The sequence below is a fragment of the Antechinus flavipes genome, chromosome 4, assembly GCF_016432865.1.
Source record: "Antechinus flavipes isolate AdamAnt ecotype Samford, QLD, Australia chromosome 4, AdamAnt_v2, whole genome shotgun sequence".
NCBI classification, from domain to species: Eukaryota; Metazoa; Chordata; class Mammalia; order Dasyuromorphia; family Dasyuridae; genus Antechinus; species Antechinus flavipes.
In genome coordinates this window covers 194,575,506-194,603,014 of record NC_067401.1, presented here as the reverse complement: position 1 = coordinate 194,603,014, position 27,509 = coordinate 194,575,506, and the positions used below count along the sequence as shown (strand labels likewise).

At 33.5% G+C, this 27,509-nt stretch overlaps 1 protein-coding gene across 4 annotated transcripts in view; it reads left to right on the top strand.

Moving 5' to 3' along the window:
* FKBP5 (FKBP prolyl isomerase 5) overlaps positions 1–27,509 on the top strand; it is a 159,825-nt gene that overhangs the window by 118,403 nt on the left and 13,913 nt on the right. For all 4 annotated transcript variants that reach the window (XM_051996495.1, XM_051996497.1, XM_051996496.1 and 1 more), the window contains 3 exons: positions 14,075–14,231; positions 15,886–15,976; positions 19,508–19,591. In XM_051996495.1, coding sequence (XP_051852455.1) covers positions 14,075–14,231; positions 15,886–15,976; positions 19,508–19,591 — 332 coding nt within the window. The remainder of the gene's footprint in view (positions 1–14,074; positions 14,232–15,885; positions 15,977–19,507; positions 19,592–27,509) is intronic.

Genomic DNA, 27,509 nt, shown 5'->3' with positions numbered 1-27,509 from the left:
GAGAAAAAGGTAATGAATGAGAGGAACAAATTATAAATATGTATAAAAATAAATATTTTTTTAAAACCATAACAGAAAAGTCATGATTTCATAGAGACATAACAGCTCTTTTCTGAGATTTGAAAGGCTCTCAAACTAAAAAAGAGCTAAACTCCTGGTTTCTTCCAGAGATAGGCACTGAATGAAAGTTGCAAAGTAAGATTTTGGCTTGATAGAAGCCTCCACACCCTAACAATCATGTCTTTAGGACATAATAGTTCCTTTTTACTGTAGGTCTTCCATGTACAGGTTAGATGACCACTTGCTGATTATACTATCAAAGATATTCTTGTTAAGTATAAGTTGAACCAGATGATCCCCTGAGATGCTTTCCAGCTTCAAGATTCTGTGTGATTTCTTATACTATTCTTGTATACTTTACAATAATAACCCCACTCTGATTCTGAATCTTGCCCTCAGAAGTAATTAAAACTTGATTGGCCTTCAATACTGATTGACCTTACTTCCTATATCATCTCTCTTATCTTCCCATCTATGTCTTCTACTTTGACATCTAAGGTCTATGACAAGTTAATATATCCGAGCAGCCCAAAACACCATGGATCTACCACCACTCTTACAAAATAATCTTTTAAGTATTTGAATACACATAGAGTGCACTGCATTTTATAATGCCTTTTTTTTGCATACAGTGAAATTATATAACCAGTGCAGAAATTTAGAGGTGCGCTATTGGATTTTTATTTTCTCCAGGATGAACTATCAAATCCTCTATACTGAATATGTCATAATTCATTCACTCATTTAGTTTGTTTATATAGTACTTTTCCTTTAAAAAGAAAAAACTATCACCTAGGCTCTTAATACCTGTTAAATTCTGCAATTCAAATTTTAAAAACTTTTTCTTGAAACTCTCATCATTAATAAATAAAATTTCCTTTAAGATTAAGGAAGATAAACCAATATAGAATTTGAGGTACGGACATATTTAACAACTATTTAAATATCTATATAGACCTGCAATATAAATATTAGAAGAAAGTGGAAGGGAAAAGGAATGAAGATGTTTAAAGTACCTACTATGTGCTTAGCAAGCAAGTGTTTTGCAAACTTTATCTCATTTGATCCTCACAATAACCCTGGGGGGTATATTTCTATTTTACATTTGAGGAAACTGAGGCAGACCCATTTTAATGTAATTTGTCTGGTAGCACCCACCTAATAAGTGTCTAACATCAAGCCCTATCTGAGAAGAGTTTCCATTTTAGCTTAGCTGTGCAGCTATGACTTTCTCTTCTTAAAGAACTCAAGACTTTTTTTTTTTTTTTTTTTTTTTTTTTGCTTTAGTTGAGTTAGCAGGTTTTCTTCTAACTTAAGAGTTCTTACCTAGGATCCATGAACTTTTTGATAATTATTCAATATAATAGTTTTCCTTTGTAATCTTATATACTTTATTGTATGCATTTAAGAAAAATATTCTGATAAGAGATCTGTCCATAGACTTCACCAGATTGCCTGAGAGGTCCAGAACACAAAAATGGTTAGGAACTACTGTGCATTCAAGGAGATGTGGAGGCAGTGGTGTGAATTTATGCCACCTATTCAGGACAAAAGGACAGAAATCACTAGTATGACTCAGTGACGAATGCATTTGTGGAGTGTTAATTTAGCATCAGATAGTACGATTGGTTTAAGTCATAGAGACCAAGGAGAATATTTAGGAAGGTCTAATTTATTTATCCCCAAGCCTGATGGGAGCAATTCAAATTCTAATCAGTAATATCTCCCATGTGTATTCTGTTGTTTTATGAAATTCTCTGTTTGCTGTGGTTATTGTTCTTTCAGAGAAGGAATGGACATTAAATGTGTTCCTGTGTGAAATAAAAGTATAAGAAACTTATTTTGCATAAATAAGGCAGTATGGCAAAATCTGGCTGAGTGAGAATACCCTATGATAATCTAGTACTCTCAGGTCTGATAACCAGCAGTGTCCAATAGCAAAGTCATTTTACAATGTTCCCATTTAAATCCCTGTGACTTAGGAATGAGGGCAAAAATACTGTTCTTTACCACAATAATTAAAAAGGGAAAAAATATACACTTACCAGAACTAAGGTACATCTTTAGTGTTTTTTTGAGTTACGGAGCCTCTTTCACAGTATTTCTTCCTAAAACAAGCTGTACAGTATTTGGGTTCTTGCATTCCAGCTTTTGTTACTGCCACTCCTTTCCTTCCCTCCCCCAAACCCCTCATTTTAATAGGAGTACAAATTGCTGTCTGCACATCCAATTCATGTGCCAGCCACATTCAGAACAGAGTGTTCTGTGCTCTTCAAAACCAAATTGCTTTAGGCAGTGAAAGAACAATAAGTCAGTACTCCAGTTAAGTGATGTTTTGTAGGCAAAATGAATTTACTTGATTTAGTTACACTTGGATTATCTATACAGAATCTAATAATTTGAGTCTATTTGAATTTGCAGGGATTTGAGAATTGTTGGAGGAAAACTTTTTTCCCTTTAAGATATATTTAGTTTGGAGAAGAATTTAAAAGCAAGAATGTGGGATGGTATGGAACTTGCCTTTAAAAAAAAAGAAGTGAGCATCTGTTTTTTACTTAAGAAAAATAACTTTGAAGCTCCCTGTTCTATGTTTTTATTTTCTCTGGGTATATCATGAATCATTTGCTCCCATAAGTTCATGTTGGCCAAGTTTAACATCAGATCTTAAGTACCACAGAGCCTGAATTCTTAGTGATTCATAATGATGACTATTAAATATTTATTAAAATAAGCATCAGGACTAGAAAATGTCAAAAGTGAGTAATCATGTGTCCTCTGAAGCCAGACCTGCCACAGTTGTTTGAGTAGCATTTGTAAGGATGGAAATCTTGAACAAGATTATATTCTTGTTCTAAGGTCAGAAATCAATTAACATTGTGATATCCTTTGTAAATGCAGTGAATCAGTGAGTCTAGACCTGATCATGCACTTTCAAGTGGACTGGCAAACTATGGACTTACCTAATACAGCTAGTAAATAAATGCCTAAGGTAAAATTTTAAGTTCAATGTTTTTATTTTCTGCACTATGCTACTTTCCCCTATTCTGGCTTTGACATTACAGACACTCAATGCTCAATTTAAAAAATCTTATTGGTACATTTTAATTTTCATATATCATAGTCATTTTGAGGAAGAAAAATTACTCTTTCCTCCTCCCAGATTGAAACTTCCCTCATTAAGAAAGAAAAAAAATTAAGCAAAAACATCAAATACAGTGTTTACACAATGTGCAAACATATACATTATTCTATCTTAGTAATTGTCCACATTTGTGACATGTGGAGTAAAAAATATGTTTCATTATTGTGTTTTTTTCAGTTATTGAATTTAGCTTCTTTTTAATGATCCTCTTCACTTACATTGTTATAGCATTGTGTGTATTTTTTTGTAGTTTTGGTTTGTTTGTGTTTTTAACTTCAGATCAGTTCATAGAGATCTTTCCATGTCTTTTAATTCTCAAGATTCAGCATTTCCTACTTTACAATAAAATTATATTTAGGGTGAGATGGATAGATAGTGTCATGGAAGCAACAGACATGAGCTTGGACAGACTTAAGGAGGTAGTGAAGGATAGGAGGCCCCCTGGTGTGATATGGGCCAAGAGGCCTTGAAGAGTGGAACATGAAAAAAAAAAAAAAAAGAGTGGAACATGATTGGATAACAATATTAATATATCTTACTTTGTTCAATTGTTCAGTGATTAACAGGTACCAGTTCCTTATCTTTTATTTTTTTTAATTCCTCATACTTACATAATAGGTACTCAAATGTTTGCTGACTGATTGCTAACTAGCATTAAGAACACTGTGTTGAGTATTTTTGTGTACTGTCAGTTCTTCTATGACACTGCATATGCTTTCCTAAAAAATCACCATACTCTGTTATACAATAAAAACCTCAGTGCTTATGGGAAAAATGAAACTTAAACACTTAAATACTTCATCATTTTAAAAGGACTTTATAAAAATGGTAAATAGCTAGAAAAAATTTAACTACTACAGTAAATAGTAGTTGTATCTATCTATAGTCTTACACTTTTATTCTCTCTGGTCTCAGTTTGCATTGGACCAAACTGACAAAGATGCCTGCTATTAGAAAGATACATATTTTCAAGATAAATATTAGAAGATGATTGACTCTACATAAGACTTCTGTTAAATGTCTTTAACTTCTTTTATATATATGCCTAATATAGATGTTTCTTAATTCATTGTCCTTGATAGAAATTTCAATTTAAATATTACTACCTTAAAAGAATAATTCATATCCATGTCAGAAATGCCAGATCTGTTCTGGCAAAAAAAGAAAGAAAGAAAAGAAATACAAGGGGAATTTTTTTTCCTACTTTCTAAGTTCTGCTTATAGCCATGACTTTATTAGTGTCTGATTTAAAAGTAACTTTATTTTGTCTATTTCAGAGAATTTTCCTAATTGTCAGTAAACATTTATTAAGGATCTTTTATAAGCCAAACATTATGTTAAGTGCTGAGGATACAAAGAAAACGATAAAACAGTTCCCATTCTCAAAAGATTCATTCTAATTCAGGAGACAACATGCAAACAACTATGTGTGAACAGGATGTTTATAGTAGAAACTGAAAATAATCAATAGAGGAAAGGTATTAGAATTAATGAGTTTCAAGAAAAGCTTCTTGTTGAAAGTGGAATCTGAGCTGAGATTTGAAGAAAACTAGTAGACAAAGAGGAAGGAGGAGCGTTCCAGGCACTGATGACAACCAGAGAAGTGCTAAGGCTGGAAAATGGAGCATCTTGTTTGAAAAACAATCTATCAATCTCACTCCTGGGTCTGTATCCCAAGAAACCATAAAAAAGGGGAAAGAATCCATATGTGCAAAAATGTTTGTAACAACCCTTTTTGTAGTGATAAGGAACTGGAAATTGAGTGAATGCCCATCAACTGAGGGCTGGCTGAATAAGTTATGGTATATAAATGTAATGGAATAATATTATACTATAAAAAAATAAAATAAACAGACTGATTTCAGAAAAGCCTGAAAAAACTTAAATGAACTGATGCTGAGTAAAGCAGGTGGAGCCAAGAAAACATTATACATAGCAACATTAAAATTGTGTGATGATCATAGTTGATAGACTTATTTCTTCCCAGCAACTCAGTGATGCAAGGCAATTCCAATAAACTTTGGATAGAAAATGCCATCTGCATCCACAGAAAGAACTATGGAGACTGAATGAATTTTCACCTTTTTTATTGTTTTTTTTTTCTCATAGTTTTCCCCTTTTTTTCTGGTTTTTCTCTCCCAACATGACTCTACATGTAAAAAATGAATGTATGCATATAACCTTAAAAATATTGCAAGTAGGCCCTGCGCAAGCCACTTAACCCCAATTGCCTCAGCAAAAAAAAAAAAAAAAAAAAAAAAAAAAAGTAAGTAGGCCAGTGTCACTGTATCACAGAGGATAGTGGGGAGGTAAGAGAATGTTGAAAGATATAGGACAGGCTATGAAGAGCTGAAGATGATAGGGAGCCACTAGAGCTTTTTGAGTGACAGGCAGACCTGTGCTTTAGGAAGATTACTTTGGCAGCTCAGGGGATAATAGAATAGAGTATGGAAAGATTTGTGACAGGGAGATAAACCAGCTTGCAACAGTCCAGGCATAAAATAATAAGGGTCTGAATGAATATCTGGGAACAGAAGAGATCCTATCCAGGAGATCTTATAAAGGTTAAAATAAGCAAACGTTCATTGGCAACAGATTGGATATGATTGAGAAAGAGTGAGGAGTCAAGAATGATACCCAGGTTGCAAGCCTGGGTATCTGAGAGGATGAGATCACCTTCAACAGCGATAGGGAAGTTAGAAAGGAAGGTTTGGGGGAGAGGTGGAATGAGTTCAGTTTTAGACATGTTGAAGTTAAGATGTCTATGAAAATCTATTTTTAGTTGTCTGGTATATGTAGTTGGAGATGGGAGACTGAAGGTCTGCAGAGAGGCTGGATAAGTAGATTTGAGAATCATCAATAAAAAGATAATTGAATCCACTTGAGTTAACAAGTTAACCACATGAATTACTATAAAGAGAGAAGAGAAGAGAACCTAGGACAGATCCTGGAGGACTCCAGCCAGGATTAGTGGGTATGATCCAGATGAAGATCCATTAGAGGAGACTAAGGAGTAATCACATTGTAGGAGGAAAATTGAAAGGGGGAAGCACCCTGAAAACCGGGAAGTAGTGAGTGTCTAAATAAAGATGAGGATGGACAATATCTGTAGAAGAGTAACTTTGGAGAGAGCAGTTTTGATGGAATGGTGGACTCAGAATATAAGGCCATCTCATCTCATAAGTGAGATGAGGTGGAGGTGAAAAGAGTGACAGGGAAATGTGAATTGAGAAGGGAAAAGGAGGATGCTTTTAGTGAATGGACTCAGGTGTTTTCAGTGAAATACAAGACTAGATTCTCCGCTGGGAGAGGAAGCCATGCAAGATTTGAAAAGGGATGAAAAAGTTTGGAAAAGTTGCTATGATAAGTACTATAATAAATTAGGTGAAAAGGATTGCTTTAGTATAGTAGGATCTAGTTGTGCCTTTGTATCATAAATTTGTAGTAGATCCAATCCACAAGGGCTTTAACCATAAGTAAGGATTCATCCTTATTGTTAGAAATTTTTATTTAAGTGAGAAGACTAATATAAGGAGCTGATGTAATTGTGTATTTATGATTTTCTCTAGCTTTGTGTTCCAAAGCATTTTAAGTAGATGCAAAAGCAGAACGTGGTTGGGGCTGGGGCTAAGGCTTTGCAGGACAATATCAGCAATAGGAAAAAGTAACAAGGTTCTCAAGGGCAACATAGAATTAAACTGGTTCAGCAAGAAATCAAAATGGGTAATCTCAAAGGAGAAGAGGCTACTTAGTGATGAAGGTAGAGCAGTAAGCCTGGAAATAGAAGTGGAGAACTAGCAGTATCCCACCTCATCAAATAGGTACAACCAGTCCTGGAGAGGGTGACCTGGAAGGCTATGTTATCAACAAGGAACTAGTTCTCATTGAGAGCCAGAATAAGAAAGGAAAAGATTTAAGATAAAAGCAGATTTGTTACATACAGATCATATGTATGTATGGAGTAAGGTGCGTTAGATTACATTAGGAGGGTTGGGTTGGAGTAGCTGGGAATAAGGAAATGGGCAAAGGGGGATGAAGCACAGATTTGCATCGAGACAGCAGAATCACTAGAATGAGGAAGATATGACTGGGTGGAAGTTAATTTTTTTTGCCAAATGGGTTCAGGAGGATTTTTACCATAAGTAAGAATTCCTCCTTAGGATTACAGTTTTCTATTTAGGTGAGACCACCAAGAGAAAGAGCTGAAGGGATTGTGTTTCTATCCTGTCCTTGCAAGCAGGCAAAATAAGCAGGAAAGTAGAGGGAGCAGGAAGAAATGGCACCTCCCAATTAATATTACAAGGGAAAGGTCCTCTGTAGGCAGGAAAGGAAGAAAGAGACAAGCCTAAGGGACCAACACTTGATAGAATAGCATCTCTCTAATCCCTTCTTCTGGGATAGGCCAAACCAGGAGATCTGCATGCATCTTTGAATCCCTTGTTGATAGGAAGAGACCAAGATCATTAGACCATCTTGAGATGTGACATCTCCTTTGATCCCCTTCAGGCAGGAATGGTGAGAAGAGACTAGATTGTTAGACTAGCACACTATTGTGTGAAAATATTCTACTTTACTTTCTTAAAATGTTTTTCTTTGCTCTTCTTTTGGCATTTATTTGTAGCTAATATCTTTACTGAATTTATGGATGGATTATAATATTTAGAGAACGTTTCTGTGTGTATACACACATATCGTATAATTTTATAATATATACAATATATGTATGTATATAAACATACATATTTTTAATGCCTCAATTTCCTCATCTATAAAATGAGGATAATAGCATTTACTTCCTAGGATTATTGTGAGGATAAAACATGATCATTTTGAAAATTCCTAGATTTTCTGTTTAGAGACTTTCAAACATGATTCACATGTAAGCTATAATGAATGTGTGTTTACAACTACCTCCCATATTAAGTGTGCTCCTTGAGGAGAAGGTGATAATAATATTAGTAAGCAAGAAGAGAAAGTATTAAAGTGTTTGTAATCTTATGAAATATCTCTTAGGATATGACTTCATAAATTGTTTCCATTAGTTTAATTAGCTAAAATGCATCTAACCTTAGCAAATTTTCTTCAAAAATAGTGCCATGTGATAGTCTAAAAAAAAATTAAATATTTTAAATGTTCAAAGTATTTGAGAAAGCTAATTTTCTCTTCAAGCACTTGGAAAGCATCAATTCATTAAAATTAATAATGAAAAAGCATCTATTACGTGTCAGCCAACAATGCAAGTACTAGAGAAGTAAATACAAAAACTATCCTCAAGGAACTTACATTCTCTAGCAGGAGTCCTCAAACCATGGCCTGCATGACCATGGTCAGATGCAGCAGCTGAGAACGATTATCCCCCTCACCCAGGGCTATGACCTTTCTTTATTTAAAGGTCCACAAAACAAAGTTTTTGTTTTTACTGTAGTCAGGCACTCCAACAGTCTGAGGGACAATGAACTGGCCCCCTATTTAAAAAGTTTGAGGACCTCTATGAGGAATGGTGGGTTGGGAAGTTTTAGAGGTTAGTGAAATGATAGAATGTACAGTTGATTAAGTCCTTTCCAGAGACAATAGTAGTGCTGACTTGATCACTTACAGTTCTTGGTGGTAGAAATAAAGAAGTGACAGTTTAGAAAGATAAGGATTCATGTTCCTATGGAATTCAGAGCTTCCCTAAGGCATGATCTCCAGAAATGTAATCTAGAGGGTAGAACAGTAATAGCACCAGCAAGATAAGAATATGTTCAGGGATTGTAATAATAATTTAAAGTTTTATAAGACAAACAAGAAAGTATTTAAAACAAGAAAAGATGATGGAAATAGTTTAATCAAATTTTCATATTTTATACATGAGAAAACTGAGGCTAAGAGGCTTAGTGACTTATCCGAGAACATCCAACTAAGTGGCAGCACTAAGATTTAAAGTGAGATTCTCTGATTCCAAGTCCCCAGATCATTTCAACCCTACAAATTTAATAATGCTTTCGTCTCAACAACTTTATGAGGTAGGTAGTACAAGTATGATTATTCTCATTTTAGAGATGTGAAAACTAAAATAAAATGACTATAGTTGAGCTGGAATTTGAACCCAAATCTTCTCACAAAGTCTAGACATAATGATACCTTAAGGTTATTTCTAAACTATTTTGCTACAGTAAGAACCTAAAAGTTATCTAACCAACTTTCTTCCAAGATGGCTACCTGTACAGGAAGCAAACAACCCAGTTACTATATACTTACTCTAGCAAAACCTTGAAGTTTATATTAGGACTGAATGGTGATCAAGAAATTTAATAAGAAATTACAATAAGGGACTTCTAACCCAAAATTGTTCAAAAGTCAGCTAGAATTTCATAGGTATAAAATTTAGCATCAATAATACTGGCAAAAAGGCAGAACATGTAAGATTCAGGGTCCAGAGGTGGCCAGAATGGAGATTTCCCTTAGAAAAACTCAAAAGTAGGAACCTTGGAAGCCTTAGGAGGAATAGCTACATTCAGGGACCAACAGCCAAAACAGTGCCAATCAGCACTAGAGGGAGTCAAACCAAGGTATTCCTGGGCTCAGGGACTTTGAGGTCTCTAACAGTCTGTCTGAGTCTCCAGAGAAAGAGATCTGAAAATCCTGTGTTCCTAACCTCAAAATTCATGGAGACCCAGCTTCAATATGCAAAGGTCAGTATCAGAACCCAGGGTAAGACCAAACAAGGCTGACCACTGCATCCAAAAAGGCAGTAGGAGATGGAGCCTGACCTTGACACAAAGCCCCATTTCAGGAGAGATGAGGAAATCAAAGAAAAATATTGACCATTATAGAATAATATTGCAAATCACCCAAAAGAAAGACTGAATACATGTAACATGTAAGCAGAAACCCAAAGGGGAAAAAAATCAATTTTCCACAAGGACTACATGAAAAAAGAAATTAAGCAAGAGATTAGAATTTGAATTTAGCTTAGAAGAAACAGTAATCAAACTCATCCAAGAAATGAACTCTTAAAACTAGAATAAATGAAAACAGAAATCAGTAACTACAAGAGACAGCAAAAAACATTAAACAAAATCAAGATTGAAAAAAAAAAAATGAGAGAAAATGTAAGGTATCTAATTTCAAAAGAAATAAACTTGGAAAATAGGTTGAGAGATAATTTAAGAATAATTGAACTCCCTAAAAATCATGGGGGGAAAAGATTTAGATAGTATATTTCAAGAAATCATAAATTAAAAACTTTACCAATCTATTAGAACCATAGGAAAAAATAAAGATAGAATCTGTTGATTATTTCCTGAAAGGGATGCCAAAGGGGAAAATACCAGAAATGTCACAGCCAAAATCCATAGTTCCCAGGTTAAAGAAAAAGGTACTGCAAATATCCAGATGCAAATCAAATACTAAGGAACTTCAGTAAGAATCACATAAAACCTGGCAGCTACTGCTAAGAAATTAAAAAAATATAACATTCCAAAAGACAAAATAGACAGTCTTACTACCAAGAATGACTTGCCCTGCAAAGCTAAATATAGTATTAAAGGGGGGAAATAGACTTTTAAATGGGATAAAAGACTTTAAAGCATTTTTTTAAAATTATTATAGCTTTTTATTTACAAGATATATGCACGGATAATTTTTCAACATTGACAATTGCAAAACCTTTTGTTCTAATTTTTCCCCTTCTTCCCACTACCCAGATGGCAGGTAGACCAATACATGTTAAATATGTTAAAGTATAAGTTAAATATAGTATATGTATACTTATCCATATAGGTTAAAGCATTTTTAATGAAAAGACCTGAGTTGAATAGGAGCTTTGAAATACAAAGTCAAGAAAAACCTAGAAAGATAAATTTGAGTAATTGGAAGGAGCTGCATGATGATGTAATGACAACATTCTAATGAGGATGAAGAAACGGTATCCCTTCAAAATCTTCAAAAGGTATTGAAGAAGCTAAATAAGAAAAACAGAGGTCTTAAGCATAGATCGGTTCTGTTTAAGGCTTTGAAGAAGAAAAAGAGGGAAGAGGGTTGTGGGAGGAAGAGAGAAGTACACTAGAGTGTAAGAAGGGGTTAGAATTTGCTATTTTATTATTGGAACACATGAGAAGAATATATGGAGGAGAATATATGGAGGAAACATGGAGGAAAAGGTGGAGGAAGTGGGCTTGAGATAACCTTATTGATATATAAAAATGATCAATGAAGGATTGAGCCTGTAGGTACATGCAAATTTTGATGTAGAAATATGTTAAAATCAAACGAGAAATAAGAGGACAAAATAAGAATATAGTCACAGAAACAAACTTCCTGATCCTGAAACAGGGATTTAGATAGAGCTAGAATCTGAGAGATAACTTAGATTGCACCTTAGACAGTTGGGGAATAATTAAACAAATTGTGGTATATGAATGTAATGTTTTATCATTGTACCATAAGAAATGACAGGGTCGATTTCAGAGAACCCTAGGTTGTGTGAACTAATACAGAGTGAAGCAAAACCAGGAAAATAAGTAACAATGTAAAGAAAAAACAACTTTGAAAGACTTAAGAACTCTTAATAGTGCAGTAACCATGAAGGTCCACCTACCTCTTGACAGAGCCAAAATGAGTAAGGTGCTAAGACAAATTTTTGGATTTTCTCAAATCTCCAGCATTATATGGACATCTATGCTTATTTTTAAAAAAGCATTCTTTTTCTTTTATTCTATTTTTGATTGGAAGAGAGGAAGTCAGAAGAAGGTTTATTAGAAATAGTGAAAGAAATGGTTTCATGTGGAACTCTCTGCATTCTGTGTGTATGAAAATGCTCTTTTACTGGTATTTAAGTTCAGAAATAATTAAGAAAAATAAAATAAACTGTAGGAAGATTTGTCATTTTGTCAGCCTAAGAAACTTTATTTAACAGACTTGTGACTTTGTAAATAAGTCCCAGAGCACATAAAACATAAAACATTGGAGGCTGTGACTTGCCTAAGGATCAGAGATAGAATTTGAATACTGGTTTTTCAAACTCTAAGCCCAGCACATGGATGCTAATCAAACTATATTCCTTTAAAATGTGTTCTCCAATTCTAGCTTTTTTGATATGAATTTTTAATTAGGTTTTACTAAAATTTGGACTATTTTAAAGATGACAAATAAATGGTATCTATTTTATATTCAAATATGGTACAGGCTGTTTGCTTATATGCCAATAATATACATGCACACCCAGCTTGGCTTCCTTTCCCAATTATTATTCCACTCCAGTTAAACCATCTTAGTTAAGTCTCTTAATCAGAAGAATCATGAGAGGTCCTATCCCTGGATTGATCCTACAAGAAATTTTTTGGGTCATTAACGTACAAAATCAGTTTCACCTGGTAGGGATGAAGAAATTGTTAGTATATTTAACAGGGTAAGTTCAGCACTCTTAAGCACAAATTGTTTTTTTCTTCTTTCCCTCCTTCCTTCTTTATTTTTTCCCTTCTTTCCTCCTTTCCTTCATTCCTTACTCTACTGGGTATGCTCTTATAATTCTTACACCTTTTCTTCAAATTCCCAAGGCTAGAATGAAGGTTACTCAGTTAACATCAAATATTGACTTTAAATTCCTGATCTTTCTTGGGAATTAGATGACTAGATCATGAAATCAAAGAAGTTTAAAGTTGGGTGGAACCAAAGAGAGTAAGTAACCATAAAGGGGGATATGTTAGAATTAAATCTGTATTTAAGATTTTTTTTAAACTAATGAAAAACTATTTAGCTTAGAGGATATAGGATATAAGTAGTATTTTTTCAAGGTCTAAAAAACAAATATTGGCCTTATATAGATCTAGTTTTAGAAGCCCTATAGGAAAGAGTTATTTTGGAAGCACACGTTTTCCCTAAGATAATATTGAAGAAAAAAATTTCTACCCAGCTGGATTAATTTATTAAAAATTATGAGTGCTTACCATATTTATTCTACACTTTGGTAAATGCTGTAGAATGAATTACCAATAAGCAAAAGAGTCCCAGTCCTCAAGCTTACATTATAATAAGAGAAAAACAACACATAAAGGAAAGTGTTTTGAATAGAAGAATTAATCAGAATAGTGATGGGAGTAATATCTCATTTGCTACTTCTCTGTTGCTAGGAATGGTAATGTTAATTTGATTATTGCTTGCAAAGCTAGTTGGAAACAGGAAGAAAAGGTTCTTAATAACATGGTCTAGAGATAGTCAAGAAGGGCTAAGACTAGTTGAAATGATGACAAATAGGAACCCACGGTCATAGGATTGGCATCTTTCGTTTTAATTTTATCTTTAATCCCAGGTATTTTTATAGTTATTATTTAAATAATAGAACATTATCAATTATCTTTCCTAATAAAGACATATAGAGATTGGATGAGTTGTTCACAGTCACAATATAGCCATTATTAGTTTGTTTTTTACCTTACCAATCTAATTATCAATTTATAAAAAACTGAACTTGAAACAGAAAGAATAATGGTAATAGTCAAATTTTCAAAATTGGGGAAACTAGAATTTGAAAAGATGATTAAATATTTATCTTAATAAATACAGTAATAAAAGTGAGTAAGCATATGCCTTTAAACCCAATTATAAGAAGAGCCAAGGGTTAGTGGTTCTCAATTTTTAGAGTTGTGAACTGCAGTGGGCTAAGTCAATCAGATGCTGAACTAAATCTAACATCAATGTGATAAGCTCCATGTGTTGGAAATAGAAGAAATCAAAGCTTCCATGCTGATCAGTAGAGAGATCAGACCCATTAGCAGCCCTGAACTTCCAACCTGAAAAATAAAGGGGGAAAATCAGTAATGAGGAAAATAACGTTCCTTTTTGCTCACTTAATTTCTGCTACTTTAATGACTTCTTTCTCTTTTCTTTCAGTCCACTTGGAAGGCTCCTGTGGTAACAGGACATTTGATTGCAGAGATGTAGTATTTGTTGTTGGAGAAGGGGAAGACCATGACATCCCTATAGGAATTGATAAAGCCCTGGAGAAAATGCAGAGGGAAGAACATTGTATTTTGTATCTTGGACCACGGTAAGTAACATTTCTGACCAGCATATACAGTAAGATCATCTGAATAATAAAACCATACTCATTCTCTTGATCTCAAAACTATTCTCAGCTTAAATCAATAGTAGTAGTTAAAACAATTCATTTAAGAATTTAAGATCACTGGAGACTTTGGAATGAGGTTAATACGTTTGATTATTATCTTGAAGTGTTAAGTTCTGAACACATTTAATTAACAGTGTGATATATAGTGGAAAAGAGTACTGAACTTGGATTCAAGAGAAATCTACTTTGAACCCCACCTCTGACATTAACAGGTTGTGTAAATGAACAAATCACTTAATCTTTCTATGCTTCAGTTTCTTTATCTGTAAAATGAGGGTATTAAATAGCTGATGTTCATATGTATAAAGGTTATGTAAGGATTAATGAGATAGTATACATAAAACACTTTGGAAACTATTATTATAAATAGTAATTTTCAAGCTTCCTTGTTTTCATAGGCAAGACTAACAGAATTAAGGTATCTTTTTCCTTTCTTCCATTTAGCCATTAGCAGAAGGACCTAGAATGGGATGTTGTTAATTTTACTCATATAAATTCCATCATTTTCTTCCTCTTTTCTCCTAAATATAGTACAATAGTAAGTAGAATAAGGGACCCAAAGTTGATGTACTACCCATTCTAATACTGAGCCTCTGTAAGAAAGTATGTACTTCCTGGATCTAAAGGCAGCAACCAGGAGATGACTCATTTTTGCCTACATTTTTCCCATCACAAGTTGATCCATTAGCACTTCTAAGCTTATTACTATTGGAGATCTACAGAGTCTTGTAAAAAACATTTTTTGTATCTTATTACCCTTTGTCTATTATTTTAGTAACAGTGATCATAGATGCAAATTTTTCACAATTTTTATGGTAATCTCCTCCAAGTAAGGAGAGAATTGACATTACAGTGGCATGACCAGAGAGCTATATAATGAGATATATTGTGAAGAGAATCTAGAATTGAGTAGCAATAATAGAATTATGCAGTTTTACATAACTTTATAAGAAATATGCTTTGTAAGAGAGTTCATTTCTTGGGAAGAATCTATTGTGTTAAAATGTGTCAGTTCAAATAAACAAAGCTTGCAGCTTTGATGATTTGTATTATCTGTGATTCCCATTTTTTTAAAAACTTGAAATATAAGGACATATTTCCCCTTTGGAAACATGAGCCATGTTTTCAATTATCTAGTTAGAAGTGACACTCTTTGAAAGCTACACTTTCTTGCAAAAGACTTGAAAAATATCTCTGCCAAACACCAATATCTCTTACAATGGTTCTGTTTTGTTCTAGCATCCCTTTTGATAAAACTCAAAAAAGGCATTCCATAAAGAGAGCTGTTTTTTGTAAGAGAAAAGGTACATGCTAATTAAAAGAATATAACAGCATTTAAAATCACATTGTGTAAGCTTTTCCAAGTAGTAAAGGTAATGTATTCCTTCTGAATGTGAAGGAAAAACTGCCAAGAGAATAGTTGGTGCCATGTTTCCTAGTCCACATCTGGTTCATCTCTAATGTAGGTAGCTTTCAAATTAATAAGAAGTCTGTGATACTTTAGAAGGCTGAACAAGATGCCCAAAAGCACACTGACTCCTTCAAAAGTCCTAGTTTTTGTTCTTCATTTCAGATATGGCTTTGGAGAGTCTGGGAAACCTGAATTTGGCATTGAGCCTAATGCTGAGCTTGTATATGAAGTTATTCTTAAGAGCTTTGAAAAGGTAAGAAGATAAAGACTTCAAAAGTGATAGAATTCCTTTCCTCTTCTTCCCCTAAGCAGTAGTTTTTGTCAGTAGGTTTGTATGCATTCTGTTTGTTAGTGTGGAATTGGTAGTTTGGCTTTTGCACATCAATAACAGTACAACATAGCTGATATAACAAATGAGGCCCTCACTGCTTATTTTGTTGGTGTATGTCAGCTTATTTCACTGCTTTTGGGTGAAGTCCAAGTCTTGTTCCTTTATTTGTTTCTAGACTTGCTCTTTTTTGTACTTTTTTTCTGGGTTGAGGACAAAAAGGTTCATGATTTGCCAAGCACTTCCACAGGGAGGGCACTTTTTCAGTCCTGAACAGTTTGTACCCTTTGCAGGAATTTTGAGATGAGCACACTGTTAGCCAACATACCAAGTAGCACAGTTTACCTTATTCAATGTCAACAGAGACTGATAAGCCTCTTCACACTGGAGTCTTTTCGTTTCATTTGTTCAAATGAGGAAGAAAAAAAGATTTTTTAATAGTTTACCATGGACCCCAAAGTTCCATACTTGCTCAGACCTAGTTTTCTGGCTATCTTGTGACTCTCAAAAAGCAGTATAATTAGACAGGTATAAGGCCTACAACTCCTAGAGAGAACATCACAACTGATTTTGTCTTATCTATTCTCAAATGATTGATGAAATCAGATCTTTCTTGACTCAAGGACAAAAATTCAGGTAGTCTTTTCTCATTTTCTAGACACCTCTAGCATTTTATACCATTGACCAACCACCCTTCACTCTCCATATTCCTCCTGTTAGTTAACCTTGGGTAAACCAATGATCATTATAACGTTATCCTTTAAAATTTTCAGCATCCTTAAACAGTTACTTTATTTAAAGATCCCAAAGAATAGATCTGAAAGTAGAGATAGCAGATAAACATTTTGCTTGAAACTGCTAAAAGTGAGGGAAAATGTATATGTCAGAAATGGGAATTTTCTTAAACAAAAAAGGAAAACTGGGAATCTATCCTTGGAATTGCTACACAATTGCAATAAAGGGAAATCTCTACACTATCACCCAAATCTCCTACATCTGGCCCATTTTAAAGACTATTCTTTAATAAATCTCCCTTGGACATAAGTCTTTTGCTATTTTCCTTTTCTAGTGTAGACACTTGGATTGTTACAAAAGCACTCATTTGGAGAGGCATTTACTATCAAATGAAGGAATTAAAACAGATGGGAGAAATTGATCAAGTATTCTCATTTTTAAACTTTTTGAACTCAAGGAACTCTCATTTCGGTTGCTATCGTGAAAGACCCTAATTTATTCTGTCACCACCTGTATTACATCCTGTATTCTAGGGCTCTGTTCTTCTCTCTTTATACTACATGTCCTCATCAACTCACATGTCAACTGATGGCACAATAATAGAATGTTTCAAGTCAGGAAATCCTGAGTTCCAAATCTGGCTTCAGATAGCATATATATTCCTGGGCAAACCACTTAACCTCTGTCTGCCTCACTTATAAAATGGCATAATATCACCTAACTATAGGACTATTAAGAGAATAAAATGAGATAATATTTATAAAACTCTTAGGCTGGCATATGGCAGGTATTTATTTAATAAATTCCTATTTCCTTATAGGTTTAATTATCATCACTATGTAAATGATTCCCAGATCTATCCCAAAAATCTTAGTGAAATTTAAAGTTCTAGAAAAAAGATCTGAAAAATTAGTGATATGTTTATTATTAAAATCCTGAATAATCATTGTTTTTTATTATTGCTATACATTGCTTTATTCAGTTTCCAAACTTCTGTCAGCTACTGCTCAGTGATTGAAAAAATTGCATTTGTAATCATAGCTTTAAGATAATTCAAAGAATAAGGCATTTTGATGCAAACATGATAATTTTGATACGACTCTATAAGAAAAAGTCTCATGAAGATTGATCAGATGACTGAAGTGGCCAAGCAAAATGACTTCCTCTACCAATTCACTGTTATCCAGAAATTGTTGTACACATAATGACGCTGTTCCATATTGTTAAAATTTAAAAATTATTATTCAAAATTCACAGCTACACAAGTGTTATTAGAATAACTAAATTTTCTTTTTTTTTTTTTTTACATGACCAAACCGTTATTTTGCTGTACAAAAAAAAGAATTGGAGTCTGAAATATTGTACAGTTAACTGTGAAGGAAATCCAAAATGCAGGCAGGCAAAAATAGAGGGATTGGGAATTCAATGTAATGGTTCTAGTCATCTCTGAGTTCTTTCACTGGGTGTAGCTGGTTCAGTTCATTACTGTTCCATTAGAACTGATTTGGTTCATCTCATTGCTGAAGATTGCCAGGTCCATCAGAATTGATCATCAGGTAGTATTGTTGTTGAAGTATATAATGATCTCCTGGCCCTGCTCGTGGAATAACTAAATTTTTAAATGACATTTTTATATGTTTATAGCATTTTCTTCTGAAAATCTTTTGACACTATTAAAACATAGAACTGCACTGACACCTTGCGCATATTCACTCCACTCCCTTTCCTGAATTCTAGTCCTGCATGACATAGTACATATTTCAAACTAGACATTACATAGACATTTCAAACTCAACTTATCCAAAATATAACTTGTCATCCTTTCAACAAAAAAAACATAGCTCTTCCAAATTTCTCTGATTCTGTTGAGAGTACCACCATCCCAGATACAAAACCTTGGTGTTACCCTTGTTCTTTATATCAAGTTTATTGCCAAATCTAGTTATATAGCATTTCTTACATCTCATGTTCATTAATCACATCGCCACTAGTCTAGTTTAGACCCTCATCATCTTTTGCCTAGACTGTGTGCCTCCTAATTGATCATCTTGCTTTAATTCTCCCCTCTAATTTATCCTCTACACAACTGTTATGTGACCATGTCACTATTTGGTAAACTCCATTGGCTCTCTGTCATCTCCAGAATGTTTTTTTGTTTGAAACCCTTTACAATCTGGCCCCCAACTACCTTTTCAGACTCATTATTTATCTCTTCTCATACTTTATGGTCCATCAAAACTGACTTTCTTTCTACTCTTCATAAAAGTGGTGTATCTCTTTTCTCCTTACTTTTTACTGACCATTCCCCATGCACAGATACTTCATAGAATTCTTTAATTCCAAAACTCAGCTCAAGGACTACTTTCTTTACAAAGCCTGTTCTAATTAGTTTCCAAATGTTGTTGCTTTCCCTCCCTAAATTTCCTTGTATTAATTTTATATTATATCTGAATAAGATGTAAATTCTTTATCTTTGTATCTCTGGCACCTAGCATATAAGTGGTTTGTTGGTTCATTGGTTGATTAACCATGGAAAGTTAATTCTTCAAATAATGTTATAAATGTTAGCCAGATGTAGAATTTCATCAGAGGCAGTCAAATTTAAACTATATGTTTTTTTTTAATATATATTCTTTGAAGGTTTCTATTGATAAAGGGATAGAAGAACCTTAGGATGATATTATTTATGCTATCATCTAATTATTTTTATGTTGTCTACAGGCCAAAGAATCCTGGGAGATGGACACCAAAGAAAAACTTGAACAGGCTGCTATTGTCAAAGAGAAGGGAACAGTGTACTTCAAGGTGTGTAAATCAAAGTGTTTTCTTTCTATTTTATATCTGTTTTGAGTTAACTCTGCATTTTTTCTTATATTTACTGACTTTGGTAATTAAATTGGAACCTTTATAAAATGAGCGATCTTTAATCCCTTCCCCACTCCATTATCCGCAATAAGAGATGATAAATAAGGATGGAGAAAGAATAATTGAAGTTAATCCAAGTGCTCTTTTCAGGAACTTTTTCAAATAAGTAAATAACAAGAATGTATAGCAAACTTTACTGGTAGAAATTTGCTTTCCCATTTCCTTAATACTTTTTTACATTTTAGGCAAAAGAGAATTTGACAGGATGTAAAAGTGAATTTGTATTAGTCCAAGTCATGGAACTTTTTCTCCTTTTCTTTGAAGATACTCAAAAGTTTTTGAGAGACATGGAATGTATTAAAAGTCATCAGTTTGCCTCTGAAATCTACTTTCTGTTTTCTAGTATATTATTTTACTAAAGGAGATAACAAATCCCAAAGCTACCAAAATATAATGAAATAATATTTAGTTCAGATACTTCTCCCCAGAAAAAATGTTTTTCCTTAGAAGAGGCTGGAAATATCCCTTTTCCCTCCTCATTTAACAGTAGGAACAGCACAGGTGTATAGGAGTCTGTCTATCTTTGCCTCTCTTTTTCTCTCCTTACTGTTTGACCATGATTTAGGATAGATAGGTTCATCAAATAGACCCCAAAAAATGTAATTCGTGTATAAAATGAGAAATTTTTTTCCATCAAAAACTGAGCTGTGGTGCAATAATTAATTTCAAGAGATATTTAATAAACACTACCTTGTGCCTATTTTTGGTAACTATGCCTAACATAGACTCAGTGGGAAAGATGAAAGACGGGTAATATCATTTTTGCCTTCAAGGAACTTGAATGGAAAAAGCTTAGCAGTCACAGAACAAAGTATAATCCTATATGATAGATAACCATATGCTAAAATGTGCCAAAAGAAAAGGTACCTAAATGTATGGTAAATATATTAATGGGAAGGCCCCAGTATGTACTTTAATAACTTCAGTTTTTCATTTATAATTTAGGGTAACAGTAGCACCTATCTCACAGGGTTATTGAGAATCAAGTGACATAATATTTGTAAAGTGCTTTGCAAACATATAAGCATATAAATATAAGCAGCATATAAATAATAGCTAAGTTAATTCCAACTTAAATAGGAGCTTCTCCAACAACATTTGTAACAAGTAATCTTTAAGTGTTTTCAGTTGAAGAACAGTGGCCAGTCAATCAATAAACATTTATAAAGTGCCTTCCACGTGCCAGGCATTGTGCTAAAACATCAGTAAAGCAATCTTGCCCTTTTGGAACTTACTTTCTAATTCTGGAAACATCATGTATATAAATAAGTACATAAAAGATATAGAGAGTAGATGGAAGGTAACCATAGAGGTGAGGGTACCAGCACGTAGGAGAAACCAGGGAAGTTCTCCTTAAGTAGATAGAATTTGAGCCAGGGACTCTAAAAGGTAAAAGTTCATTGTTCTTTCTTCTTTATCATCTGGCCTTCAGTGTAGCTTTATAATTGCTTTTTTCTACATAATTAGTTCCCTTTTCAGTTTGTATTGTTTTGCATAGACTAGTTTACCGTTAAGGACAGAGCAACTTTAATTGGATTTCATATCATAGCCATGAATGTGCTTGTAGGGGAGATGGAAATGATACTAAAGAGAAAAATATAGAGAAAACAGCTTGGTTGGATCAATTGTTGGGACAGTAGTTCTTAACTTCATATCTATGAATATTTTTAATATTCTGAAAACTGTATATGAATATATAATTTGTTTCCTTACAATACTGTATATAAAAATAATTTAAAAACATTATTCTAAAAAGAAACTTTGCAGAAGCCAAAAAGGTCCATGACACAAAAATGGTAAGAACCCCTGATATAAAAAATGTAGGATAAAAGTGATGAAATTGTGAAAGCCTTGAATGATTAAATTCACAAGATATATGAAAAAGGCAAATTGAGGGGGAGGGGGAGAAATCTCATCCTGAACAAAAGAAATTTAAATAACTACTAATCTCAATGTCTACTTTCCCATCTGTACAGAAATGTTTCCATCATCCACATACGAATTGAGGGCATCCTTGATAAATGAGAAATAAGCTTTCACCACAGTCTTCTACCATAGATCATATCTTTGCCAATTTTCATTTGCCTGAAAGATGTAGAGAATATAAGATTCTCCTATACTTACTGTTTGTTGATTATAGGAAAAGCATTTGAACAAAATTTCACCTTAAAGGCTGTCTTCTAACAAGATGTTTCCTTTCCGTAATCAGAATATTTCAAGATGCTAAAAAAGCTATTGCAACAAAAGTGACCCTATTCAACAACTCTCTGATCATAAATATCAAAAAAAGTATACAGCAGGAAGTTACAGACTTACCAGAGGTATTCATAATAAACTATAATGCAAAAGATCCAGTACATATTCCTAGTTAAAACTGAAGATTATCTGTGGTTAGCAAGGTCCTTCCAAATACAAATTGCTTGAACCAAGCCCCAGGACATTGCAGAGCCTCCTAAAAGAGAGCCATAATTATTCAAAACAGTTTGGCTTTACTATTTGCACAGGAAAAACCAAGTTAGTCAATAAACATTAATTGCTTACTGTGTGCCAGGATACAAAAACAATCCAATGAGAGAAACAGAATACAAACTAATATATACAAAACAAATTACACATAGAATAAATAGAAAATAATTAACAGAGGGAAGATGCTAAAATTAATAGATGGATAGGTAAGCAAAATAGGAGGAAAACCAGGAGAGAATTTCTAATCAACATTATCAAAAGCAGCAAAGGTTAAGGAAAATGAGGATTTAGAAAAGGCTGTTAGATTTGACAACTAAGAAATAATAATTTTGGAGAGAACAGTTTTGGTGAAACGATAAGGTTGAAAGCCAGATTGTCAGGGTTAAGAGAATGAGAAGAGAGAAGATAAGATAAAGGCGCCTATTTCAGAGGCTTTTTAATTAAGCTAAAAAGGGCAGAAAAGAGATAAGACAATAGCAGAAATAAAAGAAATTTTAAAATAGCAGAAAAGAAAAATCTAGGATTTTTTCAAGGTATAGGGAGACATAGGCATGTTTAGAAGTAGGAAGAAATGTTCCAATAGAGATTAAAAATAAGTGAAAGAATGGGAATGACATAAGGGGCAATTTATTGTAAGAGGATAAAAGGGGATCAATTTGATAAAGAATAAGGCCATTTCATTATGTGAGACACAAATAAAGGAAAAAATGGCAAAGTACCTGAGTAATAGGAAGTGAGAAGGAGGAGAAGAGAATGGCTAATGGCCTCAATTTTTTTTCTTTAAAATATGAAGCAAGGTTCTACAGAGCTTGTCAATCTGTATCTTTATGGGACAGTACAAATAGATTGTGAATTGCACTGAGTTAAAACATGAAGAGAAAGAAAGCTGAATTGCCTTCAGGAAACTCAAAGCTCCTTTAATGACCCCAAACTTCTAAAAACAAAAACCCAATTTATTTTAACACTATTACTCCACCAAGTTTGTATGGCCACAAGACATAGAACACCATAGTCTATAAAGAATTTTTAAAATTAATGTGATCTAAACAGGTCACAATATATAACATAAGAAATTTTGAAAAAAAAGGAATAAAACATGTCACTGGAGAAATGTGTGATAGGAAAAGAAGACACTCTCCATATGGTTAGGATAAGATGACAGCTCAAGTGTTTCACTGATATTCTTGTGACATAAAGAGAAATTAAGGAAGGTATTCAGTATTGGCCTCTTAACATGTCAGAGTCCTTCCCTGCTTTTCCATGGAATCTCTTCTTTATTCATATTACACTCAACCTTTATACTTAGCAATGTCCATGTTGAATCATTCCTTTGTACTTCTCCCACTCCAGCAGAAAGTTCTTTCAGAGCAGGGACTTTGATATCTATATTTTTGTATCCCCAGCACCTAGCACTGTCTTGGATGTGGAAAGTATAATCAGTTCTGCCACAATTTTTAGATATACCTAAAAATTACTGTGCTATGCAAAAACATGCAATAAAAAGCACAGGGCTTGCTGGAGGAATGGAATTAGAGACGTAATGTTCAAAAACATCATCAGTGACATACCAAAAAAATAAGAATCTAACAAAAATAGGAGCACAATGATTAAGGGGATAAATGGTTAAGAAATAAATACACATACTATAGTATTTATTGGTGTGTACTGTTTGACCATGTTTCTCATGGACACCAGGCTGGCAAAGTCACCTGTGAGCAAGAGGGCAATGTTAGAGGCAACAAATCCAGGAAGTGGACCTGGAGAATTTTGATATAATAGAAGGTAGAGGAGCTGCACCAGCACATATACTAAAAGTGACATATTTGGAATGTTGAATAGATTTGTTATTATATAGGAAAAATTATTATATAGGAAAGTTAATAAATGCAAAAGAATAGCAAAAAACAATCTTATAAGATAATACATGCCATTATTTAAGATACCTGGTAAATGTGTGTGTGAGACATGTATATTTTGTGTACTGCTACCTAACTCAGTTCAACGGTGTGCAGTTTTCTGCATGCTGATGTTTGTTGTGCAGGAAATCATGTACAAACAAATGAAATTTCTCGTGTTCATATTATTCACTCCAATTTCATTGAAGTAAATTCATATTTTCAAAAACTAATGTTACAGCAGAACTTGAGTGTACCTTATGAATATAAGGTCTCCCAAAGGCCTTAATGCAATTTTAAACTTTAATAGCTTAAAACTACACCAAGACCTTTGGGACACTTTGTATTTGTTTAAGTTAATTAAATGCATAGCAATAAATGATATTTTTGTACAACAGCAATCTGCTGGTCCATTCCCTAACTGGGCACTTGAGTTATTTACAGAATTTTTTTGGTTTGTTTTGGTCCATTATAAATAGAATTATAAATATCTTCGTATAAACAGGTCTTTAAAATTTTGGATTTGTTCCCAATAGAGAGATTATTGGGTCAAAGGTTTTATAACATGCTTCCTAAACCACAATTTTTATTTTAACTTTTATAAACTACTGAAAAAACCATTTACATTCTAGTCTTCATTAAGCACCTGTATGTCCATGGCATTGTACAAGCAAGTCAAGCAATTGAGGTTCCTGCTGTAATTCTGTACTGTTCTACACAGGCTGTTGCTATTCCTTACTTTTAAAAACATAAGATTATCAGTATTTACCTGAAAGTATTTCCTTTCCTTTTCCTAGGTACCGAGGGTTTAAAAGGGTTTGATGTGCTCTCACTGGATATGTTCTGTGTGCATTGTATTCTGGTGCCCTCTAGTGTCGATCTTATGAAGTAATCAGATGGTTTTTATCTTGACCTTTTGCTAGCCCAGCAGTTCTCAAACTTTGGTTTCAGTACTGACTCCTTTATTTTCAAAAAAAATTATTTAAGATCCCAAAGAGATATATGTGACATATATTTCTATCACCATTTACCATATACTAGCTAATTTTTTGCATGTCCAAAACAAATTTACTGAAAGATATTCTTTTTTTCCGTCAGTATTTTATTTTGTTGAATAAATGTATTTATATAAATATTCAACAAGATGGTTTTTAACAAGATTTTGTGTCCCAGTTTTTTTTTTATTTTTCCTTCCTTTACCTCCTCCTTCCCCCAAAACAACAAGCAAACTTATATAGATTATATATGTATAACCCTCTTAAATATATTTCCGTTTTTTGTCATGTTATGCAAGAAAAATCCGAACAAAAGAGAAAAAAACACACAAGAAAAAGCAAGCAAGCAAACAAACAAAAAGGTGAAAATCCTATGATTCAGTCCCTTTAGTTCTTTCTCTGGATGTGCATGGCATTTCTATCCTTAGTCTATTGGAATTGTCTTGGATTTACTGAGAAGAACTAAATTTATCATAGTTAATCATCACACAATCTTACTATTACTGTGTATAATATTCTCCTGGGTTCTACTCACTTCACTCAGCATCAGTTCGTGTAAGTCTTTCCAGACATTTCTGAAATCAGCCTATTCCTCATTTTTATAGAACAATAATATCCCAATTCATTCATATACCATAACTTATTTAGCCATTCCCAAATTGGTGGACATCCACTCAATTTCTAATTTCCTGCCACTACAAACCTTTTTTGCACATGTTGAGTCCTTTTCTCTCTTTTAAGGATCTCTTTGAGATATAGACCCAAAAACTGATCATTTTAAAAATATTCATTTCAAACTAACAATAATAAACCTATCACATATTAACATAAATAATTTTTGTGAAAAATTACTGTTTTCCAAATGAAAAAATTAGTAAGAGTGACATGGAGGGAGAGGTTTGAGGGGCTTTTCTGTGGTATTGTTATTTTACCCAAATACATGTAAAGATAGTTTTCAGCATTCATTTTATAAGCCTTATGTTCCTTTTTCTCCCTCCCTTCCCTTCCCCCCAAGATAGCAAGCAATCCAGTTAAAAATGTACAATCCTTTAAAACATTACGTATTTGTCATGTTGTGCAAGAAAAAACAGAAGTAGTATTGTTTTACAAATTTTTTCAGCTCTCTTTTATGTCTCGCATGATAGAAGATAACTAGATTCTCATGTCTCCTACATTCAATCTATTGAGATATGTTGTTTTGGTTAAAACAGCCTCACAAGAATATTTAGTTAGAAAAGGAAAGAGCATTTATTCAACAAATATCATATCTTTTGAGAGAACAGGCACCAATGTGCTATTTATTACTTCCTGGGCAGTCTTGCCAATCCAATCCAAAACATTATCAAGATAAGAGATGATCCTAATTTGGAACAAGAAATTGAAGTCATTGAAAACTACATGCAAGAAATGAGAATCAGGTACATCAAGAAGAAGTCCTTTGTCCTCTGAAAGAAAAAGTTGAAACTACAATATAAATATAAGAATATCTGTACTTAGTGAAGCTATTGTTTCTTTCTAGGTTTACCATTTCCTCCCACCTATTAGTATACTTGCTTTTGTGACCAGATATGGTCCTCTTAAAGTATTTTACCCTAGAAAAAAGATTGGATAATTGAAATCATTGATAAAAAATGAAATAATATTGAAAACTAGGTAAAATGCTCAGGGTCCATTCAAGGAATTCATCCGAAAACTGGGAAAGTCTAAGATTGTGACCCTGATGACACCTGCTACTATTCTAGAATTTTGTCTATGCAAAATGGAGCTGCTCCTTTCCAAAATGTATTCTTCTCCTAACAGTAGTAGATGCTGTCCTATTTTCTGCACACCTGTCAGTTCTCCAAATTGGAAAACAATAATCCATTTGTTTGACTCTTAAATTATGTTCCATCAACTTGGGCAATAAGTCAGTTTTATTATACAGTGGTTTACAGATTTACAAAAAGTTTGTTTTTGAGGTTTACAAAACTTCTCAGCACTGTGAGACACATAAAACAAATATTGGTGTCCCTGTTTTACACATGAGGAAACTTAAGGCTTAAGGAAGTTATGAGTTAGCTAATAGATGTTAGAGCCAACATTTCATTTTAAAAGATTGACTAAGAGTTCTTTATTCTAACTCCTCTCCCTTGATAATGATAAATAAATAGGCTCTATTAGACAGGAGATAACTTTTGGGAAATTCAAGGTCCACAAAACCATGTCTTCTATTAATTTTTAATTACACCCATTGTCTATACTTTCTAACAGATGCTTCCATTAAATAATGGCAGAATAAAGGAACAATGGGTACTGGGGATCAGTCAGTGGAAATGCCAATGACACTATTTTCCTTTGGGATTTCAAAAGAAAAAAGGTAGGGGAATCAGAATCAGATTCCTAGCAGGTGTGTTTTTAGATAGAGGAATCATTTTACAAATAGGTCTGTGCCATATTCCCTAC